This window comes from Molothrus aeneus, chromosome 11 (genome assembly GCF_037042795.1).
Source record: "Molothrus aeneus isolate 106 chromosome 11, BPBGC_Maene_1.0, whole genome shotgun sequence".
In the NCBI taxonomy this organism is placed as follows: Eukaryota; Metazoa; Chordata; class Aves; order Passeriformes; family Icteridae; genus Molothrus; species Molothrus aeneus.
Genome location: NC_089656.1, coordinates 21407122 through 21427970, shown reverse-complemented (window position 1 = coordinate 21427970; position 20849 = coordinate 21407122). Strand labels below are relative to the sequence as shown.

General features: G+C 39.9%; 1 protein-coding gene across 6 annotated transcripts; it reads right to left on the bottom strand.

The window, feature by feature from the left end:
• Nucleotides 1-237: 237 nt before the first annotated feature.
• On the bottom strand, nt 238-20842 carry ADAT1 (adenosine deaminase tRNA specific 1). Of its 6 annotated transcripts, none has more exons than XM_066557499.1 (11): nt 20750-20840; nt 20110-20231; nt 19278-19346; nt 17540-17594; nt 16655-16782; nt 14495-15113; nt 11889-12034; nt 9603-9702; nt 5928-6014; nt 2417-2543; nt 238-1247 (listed from the first exon to the last, which is right to left on the bottom strand). In XM_066557499.1, the coding sequence occupies exons 3-11, from the start codon at nt 19324-19326 to the stop codon at nt 1170-1172; spliced, it is 1389 nt and encodes a 462-aa protein (XP_066413596.1). In that variant the 5' UTR covers nt 19327-19346; nt 20110-20231; nt 20750-20840; the 3' UTR covers nt 238-1169. The 6 variants fall into 6 exon arrangements, with proteins under 6 accessions (XP_066413596.1, XP_066413592.1, XP_066413597.1 ...); XM_066557495.1 differs by having other exon boundaries at nt 20110-20303; nt 20750-20838; XM_066557500.1 differs by lacking the exon at nt 20110-20231 and having other exon boundaries at nt 20750-20842.
• Nucleotides 20843-20849: the final 7 nt, after the last annotated feature.

The following is a 20849-nucleotide window of genomic DNA, read 5'->3' as shown; positions in this document are numbered from 1 at the left end:
CACAGTCCTGAAATTGCTCACAAAAGGCAATAGCTGGGACAGAAGGTTTAAGGAGGATTACACACTGCTTCCCCCACAGCTGCTCACAGTGTTGACTGTCTTGTCATGCAGATGTTAGTTGGTAATAAAGCATAATGGCAAGAGAGAATAGAAGGAACATGCCAGAGACTACTTTCAATACTCCCCAAAGCATCTCCACTTTTGCCAGGCTATAAATGAACACAAGGACCAGTGACATAAATGGCTGAAGCATTTCTGCTTTTAATTGACCATTTAACACAAGGGAGCATGGAGGTGGACGTTGCTTGAAACACTGAAAAGCAGGTAAATGTTTGCCTGTAATTACACAGGACTGGCCAATTTGAACCAAGTCATTCAGGAGTTTTCATTCCTGCCTACAGAAGCAAAGCAGTTGAAATGTTATCTGGCAAAGTCCTGAAATTGAGATGCACAGAATATCATAAGTAGTATTATTTGAAACAGACTCCTTCCCAGTGCTTTTGCTTCTGCTGTGGCAATACCTGTGGCTATGTTTAGTAAATAGCAGCATATATGAAGGATTCCCAAAAAAAGAGACACTTCAACAGAACTAGTTTTTCCAGTTAGAAGCAATGGGGCTGAGGGACGTAGAAAATTCTTCCATGCACCAGACAAGAAGAGCTCAGAATTATGAAAGTATTACTTATTATACATGAGGGTTGTCCCAACAACAGAAAAACAGCCACAACATTATGAGAAGTGGAAGAAAAATGTGGCACTAAAATTTTCCATAATAATGCTTGAATTTCAGTTGACATTTCTTTCACTGCAATGACTATGGCTGGTAGGCCATACCTTCAGATACCAGGATAGCGCAGCACTGCTTCCTTTCTTTTGGAGGCATATTATTTCATGCAGCTCAGAATTTAAAGTTAGCAATGACCCTTTTCTATATTTCAATGAAAAGGGGGCTTCAACTCAGTAAAAATAAATGTATTCTCTAAATGGCTTTCCTTTTCACTCCTGTCTCTTTACAGCACATAAACTAGAGGGTGTCTTTTTCTGGCCCTTGAACTACAGAGGTATCTGCTGTGGACCAGAGCTTATTCCTGGATTCAAATAGTCACATGGATTCTCATGTGAAGTGCAGGTATTCCTTGGCATTCTTGACCCAACCCAGCAGAGCTTGGCTACGTAGCACTCTCCAGGCTTCTTGATAATTTAACGCAGCTTCCTTGTAGTCCCAGTAGGTTTTTAGTGTCTTCATCCTGACAGAAAATGCACAAAAATGAAAACAATTCTATGATCCTATTGAATATGAGGTCACAGAATGAAAAAAGAAATCAAACATCTAAGGACCTGACGATCTCCTATGAACTCTTCCATACTACTTAGTGAAATTCTCTTCTAGGGAGACTGGAGACGCCCAGGCTTTAAAGCTAGACATCGTCATCAATCTTGCAAAAGGAACCAAAACAACTCTTCTAGCACTAGAAACGTTTGTGTTTGACTGTGTGACCACAGAAAACTTCCATGACAGCAAAAACCACTGAAGCAAAGCTGAAAAGGTAGCTAGGGTGCTTTGAATTGGGTGAAAGTAGCTTTAGCATGCTAGAAAACAGGCTGGAAAAGGACAGAATGAACTAGACAGTTTTTCTTTTCCAACAAAAAACTAACAGGGAAGAATGAGACAAAGGAGAAAACACTCTCTTTTCTTTCCCTAAAGCAAAAGAGACACGTCAATTTTGGTGTCATTCCCCTTCCTCAAATAGCAACTATGCCCCACAATCTCAGCAGAACAATTGGTCACTCTGCTGAGTACATTACACCAATGATTTTCAAAACAGGGAAATTCAGGTCTAGAGTATCCGAACACAAGTGCCTGTAAGACAATTTCATCAAGATTTTTTTTTCCTTTCCTTGCATTCCGTTCCCAAACTCTTTCATCTTCCTTTGCCAAAACATCTGTCAGCCGCATGGGATAGGCAATGTTTATACATTAAACCCAATATGAAGGGAAGATCATAGGTAACATGACCTTCACCAAGAAAGAGAAAGAGCCAAACTACTGCAGGAATCCTAATCTGTGAGGTCTGAGAACTACTGCACTAATCTCTAAAACAGGCTTTCAAGCTCAAAGGCAATTATGATCACGCCCAAAAAAACCCCACAGCTCTACTATAACAGCAGATCATCAGAAGCTGGGTTTGAGGCACTCAGCATTCTGCCATGAATTTATTTCTAAAATACTGTGACATGCAAAGCAAGCCATATATCTATCCTTTAAACCTTGTGTTCAGAAAGGTGCAAGAGTGGACAACCTGTCGATGCCGGGAAATGTATTCTCTCTTAAAAAACCTGCCCTGCACTCTTACCACAGCCAATCCGTTTTGCTTTCTCCACCTCTTTCACATTATTCATACTCTGTGAAACTAACCTGTGAGATGCTCTCAAAAGTCCCACGTAAGGGCCCCACTAGAACTGTCCCCCACCTGGCCAGTGGAATGGTAACGGAACCCCATAATCTGTACTGGATCTGGAACTGGAATCCTCCATATTGTGAACTGAGCAGGAAGGAAGAATAATAGTACAATCTTAATTGTGATGGCTCCTGACAACAATTTAAGAGAAAAGAGGATTAGTCATTAATTTAACAAGGCCAGCAAGAAAGTCAGGGCAGGTTTATTTTACAAACTCTCCCTTAGATTCAAACAAAGGGCCACACAGCCAGCCACACCTTGTTCAAACAGCAGTGCCTGGAGACTCTCTATGGTGGATGCCAATGTATGACAAGAGAAGGTTTTCACTTCCCCAGGTGGTCACTAAGGCATGTTTTTTTTTCCTAACAGCAGGGGAAAAAAAAACCCACAGTAATGCAATAATCTCCTTTGCCACATTACCATCAAGTGATCTGCAAACAATATTGCAGAGGATTTTATGTAACAATTCAGATTAGCAATAGCACAAGACTGTCCAATGGTGTGTCACCATTCCCTTGACAGTGAGCATAGAAAACATGAAAAGAAAAAAAAAAAAAGATGGACCAGTAATTTCAAAATGATAATGTGATGATAATGTGAGAGGGAATCAACAGAAGAAAATTAGGTATATGATAGGTGACAGTAACAGGTAATCAAAAAACAACATTAGTCTGCCTATTGAGAGGAGTGAGAATTTAAGTAAGGCACAGAAGACAGATTGTAAGAATTATTGCAAAGGAAGAAAGAAGATGGGACAGCATTGTACAGTACTATCTGGTTCTTGGTGAAGTAGTTCATACCAGCCTAACACCACCACCTTCTCAGTCTCATCTGAAAGCAAATAAACTAAATCCTGAAAAAACCCAAATTGATGAATGTCATGCTTAACATCTTAGATAAGCTATACTACTACAAATAACTAAATTTGCCTTTTAGAAGAGCCAGCAAAGTTCTGGCCCCAGTAGGCTGTCCACTGTTCCAATTCAACAGTACCCACACAGATTCTCTGTGTCAAGAATGAGTAAGAAAGTCACAAAAAGCAGGACAAGCAGATTTAGATACACACACACCAAAAAAAAAAAAACAAAAAAAAAAACCCCAAACCAAAACCAACCAAAAAAAAAACCCTAAGCAAAACCAAACCAAAGCAGCAAAACAAACAAAAAAAAAATTAAAAAAAAAAAACCAAACACAAAAAAACCAAACCAAAATAACATCAGAATATAATCAGTTCCATGTCAAGCTTTAAATTCCCAGTTTCCAAGTCTGACAGTGGACAACAGTAAATGAAGGCAGCATTACATGAAGAACAACCCTTGTCCTAATGTACCCTACAACTACAAAACAAGCTATTCAGCAAATCTGAAAGTATTACAGAATGAGCATTCCTTGATGGATCAGAAAAAATGGAAGGCAAGAGAAGTGGACTAGAAGAGTCAGGGAAGGAAATTAGGGTCAAAGTGGAAAAAGGAAACTGCGTGATAGCACAGCTTTAGAGCCAACCATTTGTGGGACGAGATAACAAGATAAATTTGAATGCGAAGAAAATACAAAACTGGTAACAGTTAAATACACAGAAGTTTAAAGAAAGAATTTGAGAGTGTAGGATTTCTTATCTGAAGTTCACTCACACTCTAAGGGGAAAAGAAAAATCAAAACATCAGAATATCATGTAGGGAAAAAAAGGGAAGATGAAGGAAACAGCAACACGAAGACATTTTTTAATTTTGCTTTTCAAGAGAAGAGGAAGAAAAACAAAAGACTTCCAAGGCAACCAGCTGCACAAGCTGACTGGTGAGCTAGCGCCTCCTCTGTATAATTAAGAGTTTGTGCAGTGAAAAGAATGTCACATCTGTGAATCAGCTGGACTTTGTCAGGAGAAGCCCAGACAGACAAACAGTAGAGGACAAAAAAGTCAAAGGAAACAAGGCCAGTGGTCTAGAAAAGCCCTGAGGTGAAGTGACTTTATGTAAGCAGCATGTGATCAGCATAATGAGTCACCTACCCAACAATGCACAAGTTCACAGTCCGTTGAGGAAATTATGACGGCTAAACAAGTGAGGAGGAACTCCCACCCAAAAGAGGCTAAAAATTTTCTATTTCAAACTGATTTAAGGACAAAGTATCTCTACTTATAGAATCAGTTGAAAGCATCTCAGCAATAGCATGGTCCATATTGACACTGAAACTTTGAAACAGTTACAAGACACTTCCATAGACACAGAAGGTAACTGCAATCTTTAATTCAACAGAACTCAAAAGCAAGCAAGATCCATTAATTAAAGAGCCAGGGTGCACTTTGGCTAAGTTTGTTGCACCTGCTATCTTAGTACCATGAAGGGGTGAAATGGCCTATCTCCCCTACTTTCAGTCACATATGCCTCCTATTTCCTTGGAATGGGTTTTATCTGTTTCAGATTTCCATTAAGTTCTCGTTAGTCCGAGAGAAAACACAGAAGACAAGGAAATTGTTTTCAGCCACAGTACCTACTCGAACTGGTTCATCATGAGATTGGAGAAGTGCTACTGATACAAGGGAGTAAACAGGAATCAACAGCCAGTAGCAGCATTGAACTGCTGTGGGACCACCTCATCAGCAGCTACAAGCAGTTAAACTGGCTCAAGAGTTGGGATAACTGCATCCTAAAGCTGATGAAATTATATCTGGAAGTAAGTCTAAAATAAAATAAACCTTCCGTGGCAATGGATTTGGAACCCTCTACATCTCCCAGAGTCTCTAAAACAAAGAGAACTAAGTTTCTGTACATGTGAAACTATGCTTTGCTTTATAGTACACCACCAAATATATAATGCACCTAATGCTATGCCATACTGGATGATTACTGGAAGTAATTAACTCCAGACTGATAAACCAAATTTGTTCTTAATAATGTAAAGGAAAATTCCAATTATGGTGTCTTCAGACAAAAGCTGCTTTATTTTCTTCACAGAAGGTCTCTGTTTATGCAACATATGCACTGCAGAAAGAGCCCTATCTATCCTTACCAACCATATGAGAGAAAAATGCAGAAAGAGCACTATCTCTCTCTTACTCCACCATATGCTAAGCTGAAAACTGATTTTAACCTAAACTTAAAAAAAAAAAAAAGAAAAAAAGAAAAAAGTGGGTTTTTTACTCAAACTTTTCCTTCTTGTGAATCAAAGAAGTGGAATTTGACAGAATTACTGAACACCAACTAGATATCAGTAACTCCATGGTAATTTTGAGATGTAGGATTTTAATACATCCAAGGGTAGAGAGCTGCAGGCAGCTGATCCAATAGCTCACGTTTTCAAAAACAAATACCACTTCCTCATCTTGCGTCTCTTTCCACATTTTTCAAGTATCAAACTTTAACAATGGACTTATCTAAAATGAGATTCATGAGCAGATACTGTATCATTACAGTACTCTTCACTTTCATTAAGATAAATTCCTTCTTCTAAAGGCAATGATAATGTCTTTACCGTAGAGTGTCTGGTAGATCCTCTTGTGAAATACTTGTCACCAGCTTTTGGAATTTATGGAAGAGTTCCACTTTACAGATTTTGGATCTGATATAAAAAAATGTTAAAAATTAGGAATTCTGATGGAAAAAAAAATCATAAATTCACTCCACCTTACAGCAGAACATCCCAGCTAAACACTTTTGATAGAAAGCATTATGTTCACTTCTCAGTGAATGTAAAAACTTCTCTATCATTTAACTTTTTCTACCCCATCCAAGCTGCCCGTATGCCTTTTCCCTTAGTTTTAAATGCTATATTGACAAAAAGCTGCATTGCTCCATTCTCCCAGCCAGCACTCACCAGTTTGCAGAACGAACACTTTAATATCACACTGTTATCTGCATGAAACTGCACTGTCATCAGTTCAGAGCTGCACTAAGGTTTAACCAGAAGGACTAGCCCCAGAACAGATCAAACAAGCGCACCTTTTTACAAACTGTTAAATTTTGTATTATTCAAAACAAATAAAAGGAGGAGCAGAAGTATCTGGAACAATGCTGATATTTTCACAATGGCGATGAGGACACATTCAGCAACAGCTGCAGGGCAGTTAAATACAAAGAGGCTCATCAAAAAATAAAGTGAGACAAAGTTTTAAAGATCTTTAGAAGATACTATATACATCCGTCAGCTTTGAGCCCTTCTACTTCCCCAAAGAGATGGCAACCAGAATCCAATCACTGTTTATTAAGTGTAGTTTTGTTTTGAATGGCCCAGCTGTTTCCTCTATTTAATTATCTTTGCGTACTTGTCTTAACAATGACAGATTCAGTTCTCCAACAAATGCAAGCTGATTCTCCACAAACACTGAAACAAAATCAATAAAAAAAAAAATCCTCCTATGTTGCTAGCATGTGTTTTAAGAACATCAAAAATTGGGTAGTATCATAGAATCTCCACAAGGATCATCGAGTCCAACTCCTGGCTCAGGAAAACCCCAATAATCCCAGCATGTGCCTGAGAGCATTGTCCAAATGCTCCTTGAACTCGGACCACTGTGACCACTGCCCTGGGGAGCCTGTTCCAGCACCCGACCACCTCTGGGTGAAGAACCTTTACCTAATATTCAGCCTAAACCTCCCCTGACAGAGCTCCAGCCATTCCTCAGGCCCTGCCACCGGTCACCAGAGAGCAGAGAACAGCGCCTGCACCTCTGTGTCACCCCACAAGGAAGCTGTAGCCTGCTGTGAGGCCGGACCTCAGTTTGCCCTTCTCCAGGCTGAACAAATCAAGTGACCTCGGCTACTCCTTGTAGGGCTTCCCCTCCACACCCTTCATGGCCCCCCCACTTTGGACGCTTAGAGCTTTATCTTCTTATATTCCTGTGCCTAAAACTGCCTACAGGAGGTAAGGCTGCATCAGAGCAGCGCAGAGCAGGACAGTTCCCTCCTTCACTCAGCCACCCGTGCTGAGCCTGATGCCCCCCAGGATGAGAGTGGCCCTCCTGGTTGCCAGGACACTGCGGACTCATATTCAACTTGCCATTAACCAGGACCCCTAGGTCCCCTTCCATGGCCCCGCATTCCAGCCTCTCACTCCCCAATCTGTCCATACATGCATGTCACTCCGTGCCATGTGCAGAAACTGGCATTTGTCTTTGTTAAACTTCATATGGTTGGTGATTGCCCAACCATTTTATTTGTCAAGGTCTTTCTGCAGGGCCTGTCTTCTTTCAAGGGAGTCAACAGCTTCTTCCAATTTAGTGTCCCTGGCAAACTTAGTGTACCTTTGAGTCCTGCATCCAAGTCATTTATTAGGAGGCTGAAAAGCACTGGCCTTAAAACAGAGCCCTGCTGAACCCCACTGGTGATGAGAGCGTGCAAAGATGCTCTAAAATTTAATATTCAATTTAATCTGTCAAAGTTTCATCTTGTAGTTTTTGGTGCTTTAGTTAATTAAGCATTAACAAAAGCACATACCAGACATTTACCTACAAATTCCTGTTAGTCAGTCAGCCTTACCATCCTTGTATTTAATGTTATCTAGCATTGAAAGGGGGATGTTATCTATATTGAAAGGGGGAAAAAAACTTCAAAGAACACTTCCCAGCAATCACCCTGAGATTCCTTGAGAGGAAAAAGAATGTTGAAATACAAGTCCTGTTTATTATTAATCACCACCAGTCCCAATAAGGCTGTAAATTCCTTATATTCATTATAGAAGTTCCTTTTGTGACTGTTTACCTCAAAAGCATAAATAGTTCACTTGTGCATTGACGTTGGTTTTAATTCTGATTTCCTAAGGAAATGAGATGTTTGTAATCACACAGTCTTGTAGACTCTAATAACTTTTGAAAGTTTTAGTGAACTTCAAACACACGTTGAGAAGAGGATCTTTCAACAATAATTGAGTTCTTACGCTTTTGTGCTAATTGCCAGCTAGGAGATGGCTCTCAAGTTTTAGAGCTGATGCACGAATGCTGTGTTACAAATTTAATCCTACTGAGAAAAAGGGTTAGCTGGTTTGTTTGATCTTTCACATGTCTTCTGGAATGCTTACATATCGCATATTGAAAATAAATATTCTACAGAGCACATGGAGCCTGTCTTAAAAGATGCACTAAGTCACCCAGGTCACCTATGTTAGCAATACCGCAGACACCAATACAGGTCACAAACCACAAAGTTCCTGGTCCTCTTCTTTCCACTGAAAATTTGGAAATACTAGGATATACCAGGATAAACTTCAGTCAAATCAGGCCTAACTTCAAAAAGCTCAGAATGTGCAACTTGCAGGCAAATTAATAAATTCTCCAAAAGAATTATCTGAGCTGTATTTGCTATGCTTGTCAGGATTGTCATCATCCTTCCAAAAAGTCTGGGAAACATGAACAATTGATAATTTGGTAGTATAATCAGCCAACAGCTAAAACACGAACACCAATCCTTCAGCTGAATTTCCACAGAACAATGATAATTTTGGCACCTCACCCAAAATGAAGATAACATAGAGATGGAGAAATTTGTCTGCAGTTGCTTATAAGTAATTTCTCTCAACCTCAAGAAAAGTAAGTAACTATTTCTTTAAACTATGATTGTTGATAGAGGATTTCTTAAAGAGCCAAGTGACAAGCTGGCTGAACCGAGTGCCAAGATGACAGCTGGAAAGGTGACATGTTCATGTTAGGAGTGTGCTGCCATCATTTCAACACCTTTTCAAACTTTAAGGCAGAAAGTCATGTTTCAAAGCTACACTTTCAATAATCATACATCATTAAAAGGATGGACATTAAATGGAGGATAGCTGGCTTGACTATTCAAGTAAAAGAAATCTCTAGAAAGAGAAAATGCAATGCACACATTTCCTTCACAGTCAAAACCAGAAAGCAAAAATTCTGTTTCCTTCAACAGTAAACATCCTTTTTAATAAAAAACTGATCACAGTTCCTCACCACCATTATCTACAATGTTCTCAACAGGGATAAAGAAATAGGATAAACTTGTTAATTCTCATCTAACTTCCATTATTCCAACTGCCCTTTCTCCCTTACACAGTGACTCTTCCCCAACTCTCTACCTTCCTCCTTCTTCACCACTCTCTAGATTTCCTCCTGCTCTGACAACATCACATGAGCTGACAAAGGCACGTAAGCTAACAAATGAAACACGTCTAGACATTACAACACTCTCACACCTGCTCTGATGGCTCCCAATCCCCTTCTTTGTTGTTCCCTGGCGGAAGCCGTCTGAGGTGACATCCAGAGGTTGTTCAGGGACTGCACTCCAACTGATAGCTGTAGAAGACATTGTTATGAACAAGGGAGACGCTCTTGTCACAAAAGCAGAACCTAACAGTTCCTTTCATTCTATTTGTTCATGTGTTGCTTCCCAAAATAATTCAAACTAGAAAGAGGACCATGGTTTTCCAGGGCCAGAATTCCAGTATGTCACAGAATGTTTACTTTAAAAAAACAAAAACACACACACAGAGCTTTCATCTTAGTTAGATCATTTAATAATTCATGCCTCTAAATAATTGGCCTTCAGCTTTGTAATTCTCCATTTCTGTGGGGAATTCTACTGTCTTTTGTGCATCCAGTCCAGACAACGCATGAAGAAATTTCCGAGTTAGATGGCTTATTTTCACATCGGGCTGTGAAATACTGCCCTAAACTACTTGCACCAGTCACTTTGTTTTTCTTAATTTATCGTCTGCTGCTATTTTATTGTGTACTCTAAGTAGTTTCATGTTTGATAACTGACATACATCAAATATTGGTAGACTTTACTTGAAAAAACATTATTAGGTAGCAGTCATACAAAAATAATTTGTTGAAAGAGATAGCAAGTGCCAACAGCCTTAAACTCTACCCCAAGTCTGAGAACTTTGTAATCTTCTCAGACTGTAAACTTCTAAATGCTGAAACTCTACATACAATACCTTACAATTTCTAAGTAATGAGCAAAGCATCAGCAGCATGTCAACAGAAACTGACATGTCAAATCTGTCCTTCCATAGCATAACAGCAGATTCTTCAACTTCTACTACCATGAGACAGCTTCCATTTCCTAAATTCTCCCTCTTCTCTGTGTTCCTAACAGGCAAAATAGTTGCACATGCATTCACTCCTAAGACCATCTTGTTACTCAAGATGCTCAAAGACTGTTTATGTTACTCATCCTTGTATTACAATTCAGCTGTATGCTGCCAATTGTACTTACACAGTGATTCAAGTACAATGCTGTATCACTCTAACATGAAATAACATTAGATACATATGACTGGTATTAAATCCTCCACATGTGAAAAATCTAAAAATCACTTGATTAGAGGATATTAGTTTCTGACAAGCAGCTACAAAGTTACTTAAAAATTAAAACATTTTCCATTCTTTCGGTTTTTCATCATTATCTCAAACTTCAAAGCACTAAACAGAAAAGACACTTTCCTAAATTAACAGCTGAAATGTTCCTATCAAGCATCTTTCAATACTCTGTGTAACAGTCCTAAATTTAGAGCTTATTCTGATTTTTACTCCTTCAAGAAAAGAAACCATCTGGCATAAAAAAGTGTGCTAAGGCATCATTCATCTTTCTTTAACAGAATGACTTGAGAAGTGTACGGCAAGAAAGACATACACCGAATTTAGTCACAGCTGCTTTCAGGCCTTTTTTGGTAACTCAACTGGCACTACTTTTCAATGATGAAATTTGTTTTCTATCTCACAAAATGAAAGTATTTTCCTTCCTGGCACTTGTAAATAACTCCAATTTAAGGAATGTGAATTTCTTTAAGGAACCCTTTGTTTCCATTCTATTCTATCGTTAGCTGTATTGTAATAGAAAACTTCCAGTTCTGATTCAGACAGAAAGTCTGATCAGAAGCAGAAGGCAGGCATGTCCAAGTTAAAGAAACTGCTTAGCCATGCACATAGAGTGGCAATTCCTTTTTCCCAAATGAGACCATGTTGCAAAATCACATTGAGATTTAAGCATTCATTCATCATCATGGCAAAAAATTGCCACGCCTAAAATATCTATCAATACAACTTTTACACTACACTACTCTGTATTCTTTCTTCATTCACAGATTTTTGGAGCAATTACAAACATAACTCAGCATGGCAAGTCTTTTGTTCATTACCAAAGAGAACGCAAAACTAACTGAAACAAAAAGTCTTTTGTTTTCTTCTTGTACTCAACTTTTGTTTCCCCTGGTTATTTTCTGTCTGTGTTTAATTATAAACTCTTAATCACATCAACCAAATGTTTATTCAGCCTGAAAACTTCCTACTGGAAACTAGAGGCTGAGACAAATATTATTAACAATTAAGTCATGACCTGAAAATAATTTCTTGCTTTTTGTATTTTGCCAGTAGCATACTGGCAAGGAATGATGTTCTATTCCAAACAACCACACCCACCTCATTTCTATTTGGACTTTTGCACACAGTTACGCAACTAGCCCAAATTAACTCACCTGCACTACAAGGAACAAGTTTTGTTTTGCTGTTACTTTGAACTTCCTGAATTGCCTGTCGGCTATGTTCAAATTGAAGATCTGATTGCAGCAGCTCAACCTCCTGAGTGAGAAAACCATCCGGTAAAGATGAGATGTGCTGACACCTACAGGAAACACAGAAATTTTCAGTATGCTCTTCCCAAACAAGACCATTTTGCACCGTTTCCCTTCATTATCTAAAATACATTTCTTTTACATTAAAACTGAATCGAAAATGAATTATATAGGTGAGACAATGAGTATTGGAGGCATTTTTCCCTTCAGAAAAATATTTATTAAATAAAACCCCAAAGTCACATTAGTTTATTAGGACCTTGTCCACCCTAAAAAAAATATATAAATTGACTTTTAAAAAGGTCTATTTAAAAGCTATTATCAATTAAGTCAAATTCAGGACAAAATCTGCAATATCCTTCTGCAATCACAAAGAAAAATAAAAATCATAAGGTATTTACATAGTCAACTGCATTACATCGGGAATTGTTTTATGAGGCTAACGGTTTACAATCAATGCCTAAAAACACACAAAGTACACCTAGAGTTCCATGTATAATCTCATCTTTGTTACCTTAAATTATGGTTGCATACTGAATGACATTAGGATCATAAAAGGAAAAAACAGCATGTGTTTAATCACTACAATATTTACACAGAGCAGGAATTATTACTGAGAATCATACTGTCAGACTCAATAGTCTGAAAAAGTGCCTGACTACACTAGGACTAACAAGGCTAGGCAAATTCTTGTTACGTGTCACAGAATGAGGAAAGGATTATTCAGAAAGCTCTACCGGGTATGTCACTAGAGTTTATCCATTAACAGACTTATGACCACTTTTATAATCATTCTAGAAGGATGAAGGGCTATACAGAAGAGGAGTTACTAAATAAAGTCAAGCCTTTCATATTAACTGGTCTAGTAACTACCACTTAAAAAGAATGGTTCGGCTCCCTGGTTTTTTCCTTGCTCTCCTTTCCCTTCACTCTGCCCAAATCCATTTACCATTCTCTACTGCTCTACTTTACTTATTTAGCCTCCCCCCAAGTAAGAAAAATATTCACTTCCTATCCTTGTTGCCGGGATAGTTTTCATCAACTGAAGAATCTGAGTAGAAAGAAGGCCAGTGCACAACAGATAACCTTCCTCATTTTGAAGCAGTTCAGTTCATCTCTCATACAGATTTCCCTGAGGTGACAGTTACGAGAGCTCTAGTACTCACAGCAAGAAAAAGATCAGGTCTTGGATGTAACTGAGAGTAAAGAAGCAGACAAATTTTTACAACCATGAAAACACATATAAGCTTTCCCTCTCCAGTGTAACATAACTGTCTTCTTCCAGCTGACCAGTAAAATCTGTCACGTACTATGTATCCTGAAGCACTGTAGTAAATCAGAGAACAGCTGAGGTGGGAGGGGACTTCTTGTAGGTCATCTAGTCCAACCACCATTCTCCAGATGGGCAACCTACAGACAACTGCTCAGGACAGTGTCCAGATAATTTCTGAGTACCTCAAAGACAGGAGACTCCACAACTTCTCAGGGCAACCTCTGCCAGTGCTCCATCACCCTCAAAGTAAACAAGTGCTTCCTGACATTCCAAGGGAACTTCCCATGCTTCAGTTTGTGCCCGTTACCTTTGTCCTATCACCAACACCACTGCAAACAGCCTGGGTCCATTTTCCCTGCCACCTCCCTTCACGTATGTATACAAAGTGATAGGATGCTCACAAGCCTTCTCTTCTCCAGGCTGAGTAGTCCCAGCTTTTCTCATATGAGAGATGCTAAAAATCCATTATGCATCTTCGAGGCCCTCTGCTGGCCTCTCTCCAGTATGTCCACATCCCTCTTGTACTGAGGCCCAGAACTAGACACAGCCTTCAAATGTGGTCTCACCACATCTGAAGGGGTAGGATCATCTCCCTGGACCCACTGCGATACTTTGCCTAAAGTGGCCTGAGACACCATTAGCCTTCTTTGTTGCTAGAGCACACTGCTGGCTCATTTTCAACTTCACGTCTAGCAGGAACCCCTAGGCCTTTTCTGTGAAGCTGCTTTCCAACCAGGCAGCCCCAGCATATATTGGTGCATGGGACTGTTTCTTTCCCAGGTGCAGGTTTTTACTTCCCCTTGCTGAACTTCATGAAGTTCCCACTTTTCTCCAGCCTGCTGAGGTTGCTGTGGATGGCAGGACAATGCACTGGTTGATCAGCCACTCCTCAGTCTCGAGTCTTCAGCAAACTGTCTGGGCACACAGTCTGCACCATCATCCAGATGACTGATTAATGAAGATATTAAGTAAGTTTGGACCTAGTATTGATCCCTGGGGTACGTGGCTACTTACACCTTTAACTACATTTAGCCTAATGATCACTACCTTCTGGGCCCAGTCATTCAGATAGTTTTCAATCCACATCTGCTCATCCAGCTCACACTTTACCAGATTCTCTATCAGGATTTTACAAGACGCATTATCGAAAGCTTGCTAAAGTTCTAATATTTGTATGACACGTGTTGCCTTCCAAGGTTCCCTGTCTCCATACGCACCATCTGAGGAGAGCACTTACCTTTCAATAACTGCTCTCCGCATTGCTTCTTGGCTATATGGACACTTTCCCACTATAACTGCTGACAGATACACTGGATACTGCAGAAAATGCATCAGAAGAGCTCCTTGACACCCTAACACATTCCAGCGAGCCAGTTTATCACTGCAGGACATAGAGCACGTTCTGTCTCCTCGACCTGGCTTCACTCGTAATAAGCCGACAGAGTGGTACCCCAGCCCAGGTATTCGGGCATCATCCAGCTCTCCAGGTACACATTTTGCTCCAGTTCTATGAACATCTACTACCTTTGGTCTCACTAAGCCACTCTCCTTATTAGCTGTCTGCATCTCTGCAGAACATTCACAGCTCTTCTGATTTGCGCTGTCTTCTCGTTTCACAGATTCATGATGAACAGCCAGGTCTTCAGTGGTTATGGAAAAACAACCACCATCATCAGTTTTCATTCTCTTGATTATACAATCCCTTGCCATCTTCTCTGATTTTCTTTTATCTTCTGGACATAAGTGATTACGGTCACTTCTACATTCTGCTGATTGTCCAGCTGCATGACCTTCAGTCATTGGCTTAGGAAGCTGGTTCTCTGGTTCACTGATTGGAAAAATAGAAGCATCTCCACCTGGAACAAAAGAAATAGCATGAAAGTGGCCAAAAACCCATCTTGTGATGGGAACACATCATACCAGTAACATTACAACTACTAGTAGCTTTCACAGATCTGCACTCAGGAAAACTTAACTATGAGAACACATTTTTGAAACAACATTGTCCTGTGCCAAGGTGAATCAAATCTCACTAAAATTTGAGCCAATATATGCTTCATTTCAAGTTCTGCTTTCTATGTAAGCGACAACCAAGAAAGCAAAATTTACAACCTATAAAGTAAAAGGTAACAAAGGCATTTGACAGACTACAAGAAGTGCTGAAGACTCACAGGAAAACCAGCCTGATCTAACCAAGCAATATGAATCTCGAAAGATTAATGAAAGAATAATCTGTCAGGGTGAAAACTTTAATCTGCATCACTGAAACAAGCTCAGAACCAAAATTCTGAAACTCAGTTCAAAGCTAAGCAAACCTGACAGGCCTGCTGATTTATGTGAGAAATTTCTCACAATGTGAGAAAAAAAAAAGGCAATGAAATTATTCTCACTAATAAATTTGGAGATCTAATTTCTATTCTCAAATGCACTAATGAAGAAAAATAATATTGCATATTTCAGCAATGCACTCAAGATCATGAAAAAGTATGAGCAACTAACTCGCTCTGAAGTACTGATGAGGCGTATTTTGAGAGTTCTTAAAACTCCTTTGCTCCGTAACAGACTAGCAGTTGAAGAACACACCAGTGAGAGAGCATGGTAACATCAAGATGCCTGATATGTTGGCAGACCATGAGGCCGCATTCCTTCGTTCTGTCAACAGATCTTCATCTTTGTGGTGCTGTTTTTTTTAAACACACAAAGAATGTTTTCCATGACAGAAGTTTCATTACATTCCCAAAGAAGTTTTTTGTTGGAGAGCTAGTGATGATTCATGAATGGGGCTTTTTTTCCTGTTTTTCAGGAGCGTGGTTTTGGTTTGCTGGGGGGTTTTGTATGAGTCAGTGTTGGCTCTTCTTCCTTGTTTTTCTTTTTGCTTGGTTTTGGGTTTTTTCTTTGCTTGTTGGTTTGGGGGTTTTTTGGTGTTCGTTTGGGGTTTTTTTTTCTTTGTTTGCTTCATGAGGTTGGGGGTGGTTGTTGGCTGGGTGTGGGGTATCTTTTGTTTGGTTGTTTTTAGGGATGGTGGTAAATGCCAGTAGTTTTTATTAAAATTTTAATCCAAGGAGATAACGCTTGAAGCAAAGCAACTAGGCAATATGGCAGGACCTCTGACAAGTATATTATTTTCTGGAAGAAAAATAATAGCTACTGTTTAAAGTGAAACATTCCACTATATAATAAACTGTACATCAGACTTACTGAGTTCTCCTGAATCATATCCAGTGAGATAAAATGCCAAATCTATCTGTGGAGTCAAATACATCTTGGGGCATGTATCGGTAAACATGAATTACTGCCTCACTCTCAATCCAGACCAAAGAGAGACAAAAGAAAGACACAGGGCAGAAAAGACTCTACAAGTGGGACCAATGTACTTGGTTCACTCCAGCATACTCACATGGGGTATGGCTGGAGAAGAAAATAAAGATAATATTTGGTTTGAGTTTCCATTTCCCAGTTTCAGTTCCCGGACTAAAAATGCATTGCTGATGGGAAGCTGCAAGCCACAGCTGATGGAGAAGATACCTGTTAGGCAGAAAGTTTTCATGAAACATTGACTTCCTTTTTGATGCATGAGAAAAAAACAAAGCTTAAATGCCCTCTAGAGTCTGTTCTTTCCTGATGGGAGTCTATCAGGAGCCAATCACTTCTACGGAGAGCTGGCATCCAACATAATAAATGTAAACTCATCATTGGAACTTTAATAACAGACCTCAAAGAATTGGGTCCAGTGGAGTTAATGTTAACCATCTCGAACTGTATAGATAAGGTCCTCTCCTCCCACTGTGTTTTTATCAACTCTGCAATTCATCTTATTCAACGAGACTCAGTTTAGTGACGTGGAATTGCAAGAAACGTACTCATTTCTGCAGAATTACTGTTCCCCTGGCTCAGTTCCCTGAACCAGTTTATCCCATGTAAACAAGAGGACTAGCATGTGGGAAAGAGCAAAAATTCTATCCTTGAATAACAGTCACCAGATCTGCATTGTTGTCACATGGAATCAGATCCTAATTCTTCATACAGAGGCTCCAGAAGAACAAGGAAGAAGCTTCTGTGAAAAGGCCTTAACACTACCTAGAAGTATAAATATTAGGCTAAAATCCTGCTGACAACAGGAAAAAGTGTGTTGCCCACACAGAAGTAATGCAGCCTTTCACTACATTCTCATATGTGAAGCTACAAAATTTGGCTACTTCAGCAATAGGTCAAAACGATTTTTATCACAACAACCTCAGGCGGCACTGTTACAGCATTGAGTAAAACTTCATTCATGCCTCACCTCTGGAAGCTCCTCTTGGCCACAATTTCAGCATGGCTGTCATTCAGAATGTCTCCTAAACCAAAACCCAAATGCAAATACTAAATCATTACTAAAAAAAGACAAAACAAATGGAATTCAACATAGGACAGTTCTCCATATTTATTAGTATTGGATGGTTTCCATTGATTTTAGACTATTGCAAGATATTTAAATTTCCAATCATGACAAAAGGAGGTCAACAGACTACACAAATGAAGGATAAAAGTACTCAGTCTGCAGCAAGTCAGAGACTTTTTTGAATACCAAATTTTAACTCTTCTGATATTTGAGTTGATTAAACATTACCATCCTTCAAAATCTTCCTGACTTTTGTTTTCAAGGGTAAATCCTGATATTCTCAAAACACATTCCACCAGAAAATTTCAAATGCTTGTTAAGCTTTTGGCTGAAGATTCTTTTTGAACTATGTCCTACAATTTAAACTATTTTTCCTGCAAATAATTCTGATACTTACTAAGTATGCACACCTCATCTTCAGCTTTCCTGAACAGTATCTGCCTGTTATGCCACATAAAGGAACAGGAGCTGTAGATCATCTTTTATTTCAGGCAAAAAAGGCTAAGCGACAGAAATCCTCCTGAACAACTTTAAAAGTTTAGAAGTGATCTAAGAGATAACCATTAACATGACCTACCACCAAGTTTAAAATGTTATCATAAGAAGAGAGTATTTTCTAAATTTGAGATCACTGAAGAGAAACAATGGCAAAACAAACTAGTGTTACTTTTTCCTAGTCAATTTTCTACTTAGACCCTTAATATCTAGATTGTAAATGATACAACAGTTTGATCATAATTTTCCTAAATCAGTCAGAAAAATGTCTTTATCAAAACTCTTCTGAGATGGCCAAATCACAACAAACATGAAAAAAGTCTAAGATACAAAATCTAGTTTCTTCTCTTTTGCTCCACTAATTAATTTCAAAATGAAGGACACTATAGAGAACATGAATTAGCCTAAACCAGATACAGGCAAAACCCTTTCTCATATCTCAGTCTAGTCCTCCTCTGAAGTCTAAAGAGGGTAGAAAGCCCTGTACCTTCACATGCATGAACACTTTGCACCCTTAGCCACTTTTCAGCATTCATCATAACTACAGCTTCTTCCCTGCCCTAGCGGAGGAGACAGATACAGCATGAATTTAAAAAACGGACACAGAGAGCAAGGAAAGTCTCCTACAATACACAGTAAGAAATGGTAGTTGCGAGAAGCTGTGTATGTATCCCATACATTTACTGTACAACACTTAAAACTATCCAGCAGTAATATGCAGTCAGAAAGAAAAACCCTATTAGTACCTTCCTGCTGCTTAGTACCAGCAGTGGTAACCTCTTGCATCAGACCCCAACAAAATTACACTGCAACAGGTAATCAAAGCACAATTATTTGGCTTATGTTTTGTTTTGCTTTTTGTTATGAAGTCTTCGAGTATGCAGAGTCAGGGTCTAAACCACAAATTTCCAAATAGAAAAAGTTCATTCACCTTTGAGGCAGCAAGTGCAGCAAACCTTCCTGGCAGCCATTGTGGCTGCCTAAGCTCCTCTCTCATTGATGAAGGAAGGTTGCCTTAACACTTCTGGCTTCAATCCAAAACCAGTCTAAGCAGTACACCTTGGACATCTTCATTGATTCTATGACACCAGCAAGAAAGAAGGTAGCATAGGTAGTCTGCTCTTGACTTTAATATCATACTTACCAGTTTTTCGCATTTTGTTTTGGCCAATACATTTTGTTCCAGTTCCCATAGCAACAACTTCCTTAGTTACTGAAAGAGAAACAACATTAATTGAAAAAAACAACATTAACTGAAAAAACTATCACCTCCAACTGTTGCCAGAAGCATTGCTCTCATACAGTCATTCTAGTAAGACAACACACAGAACACTGAGTAGAAGGGAATGTACAGAGAGGCAGATCATGCAAGCTTACAGAAAGGAAACAGATTGAGAACTGAATACAGAAGCATTAGTGCTAGGAAAAGTCTAGGACTGCATAGGAGGAATGCTAAGACAGGCTTGATATGCTAGACAGCACACAGCAGACACTGCCATAGCATTCCTAGGCACATAAAAATAAGAAATATGGGATACAATCTGCCTAACAACACTGAAGTGCCACTAAGGGAAAAGATGACGACAAACTAACACAAACACAGGATGTAATAACCTGTTACAGGAGAGCAAACCCTTCCCGCATTCTATCAAATTAAACATGTTTTTTCAAGAGTTTGTATTAGGAATTCAGGCCCTGCCTAGACTTTCACCACATATTGAACGGCCAAATGAAGGCTTTCATTGTCTTGTTTACAGTCTGGGAAGAACAGCATTTCACTAAAACCACCTCTTTCCAGACAGAAGCTGTGAATCACAACAAACACAGAGTAAAGAATTTGGGTGGAGATCGATGGAATAGGAAAGGATGTATGTTTTTTTAAAGGCATCTTAAAAAAAGTAAATATAAAGAAAGCATGAAGAGCCTTCTCTGCCCCTCCCTTCTCTCCCACCCCTATCTCCAAAATTCATTCTTACCCTGCAGGTTTCCTGGACTATCAAGAGCCTCTCTTTGGGCTGCAGATTCCACTTTGACAATAGCTGCCAGGGAAGTCCATTCCCTGTTTGGATCTGGTTTCCCCTGCTTAGGAAGTCTGGTCCTGTAATGCAGGTAACATAACCCAGCGATTTCATCAGCTGACCACATGGCTCTTGATTCGAGTGTGCAGGTTCTACACAGAATTGGATTCCATCACAACACTCGAATAACAACTCCCGTGTCTTCAAACGCTATCAACCTTGTTCTGCATGACACTTTCCTGCACCACATTTCAACAACAAAGACCTAACTGCATCATCCCTTTCAGGACTACTTATAGGAAACGAGTTCTTCCAAATCGCAAGAAATAAAAAGCAACGCTAGAACCCTTAAGTGCAACAGCAGGTGGGTCTGCTGGGTTCCCAAAGCTCGTACTATGCAGCAATCAACCGCATGCATCACGCCACCACTCCGGTGAAGTCTCTGCAGCACACCTGAGGCGCCTGGCACCACCAGCCTCCTTCCGAGGCCTCCCCCTTGCCGAAAGACCCGAGGCAGCCCACGCTCCGAGGGCGCTGCCTCCGCGCTCGGGCGCACCTCCCGCCACCCCGCCTGCAATCCCTGCAGGCCCCTGCCTACCCGCCGGGACACCGGCGCCGCTGCTCCTCGCCAGGACGGGCGGCGACAACCGAACCTCCGGGGCCGCGCCTCTCGCAGAGCGCCCTAGGGCCCGCGCACG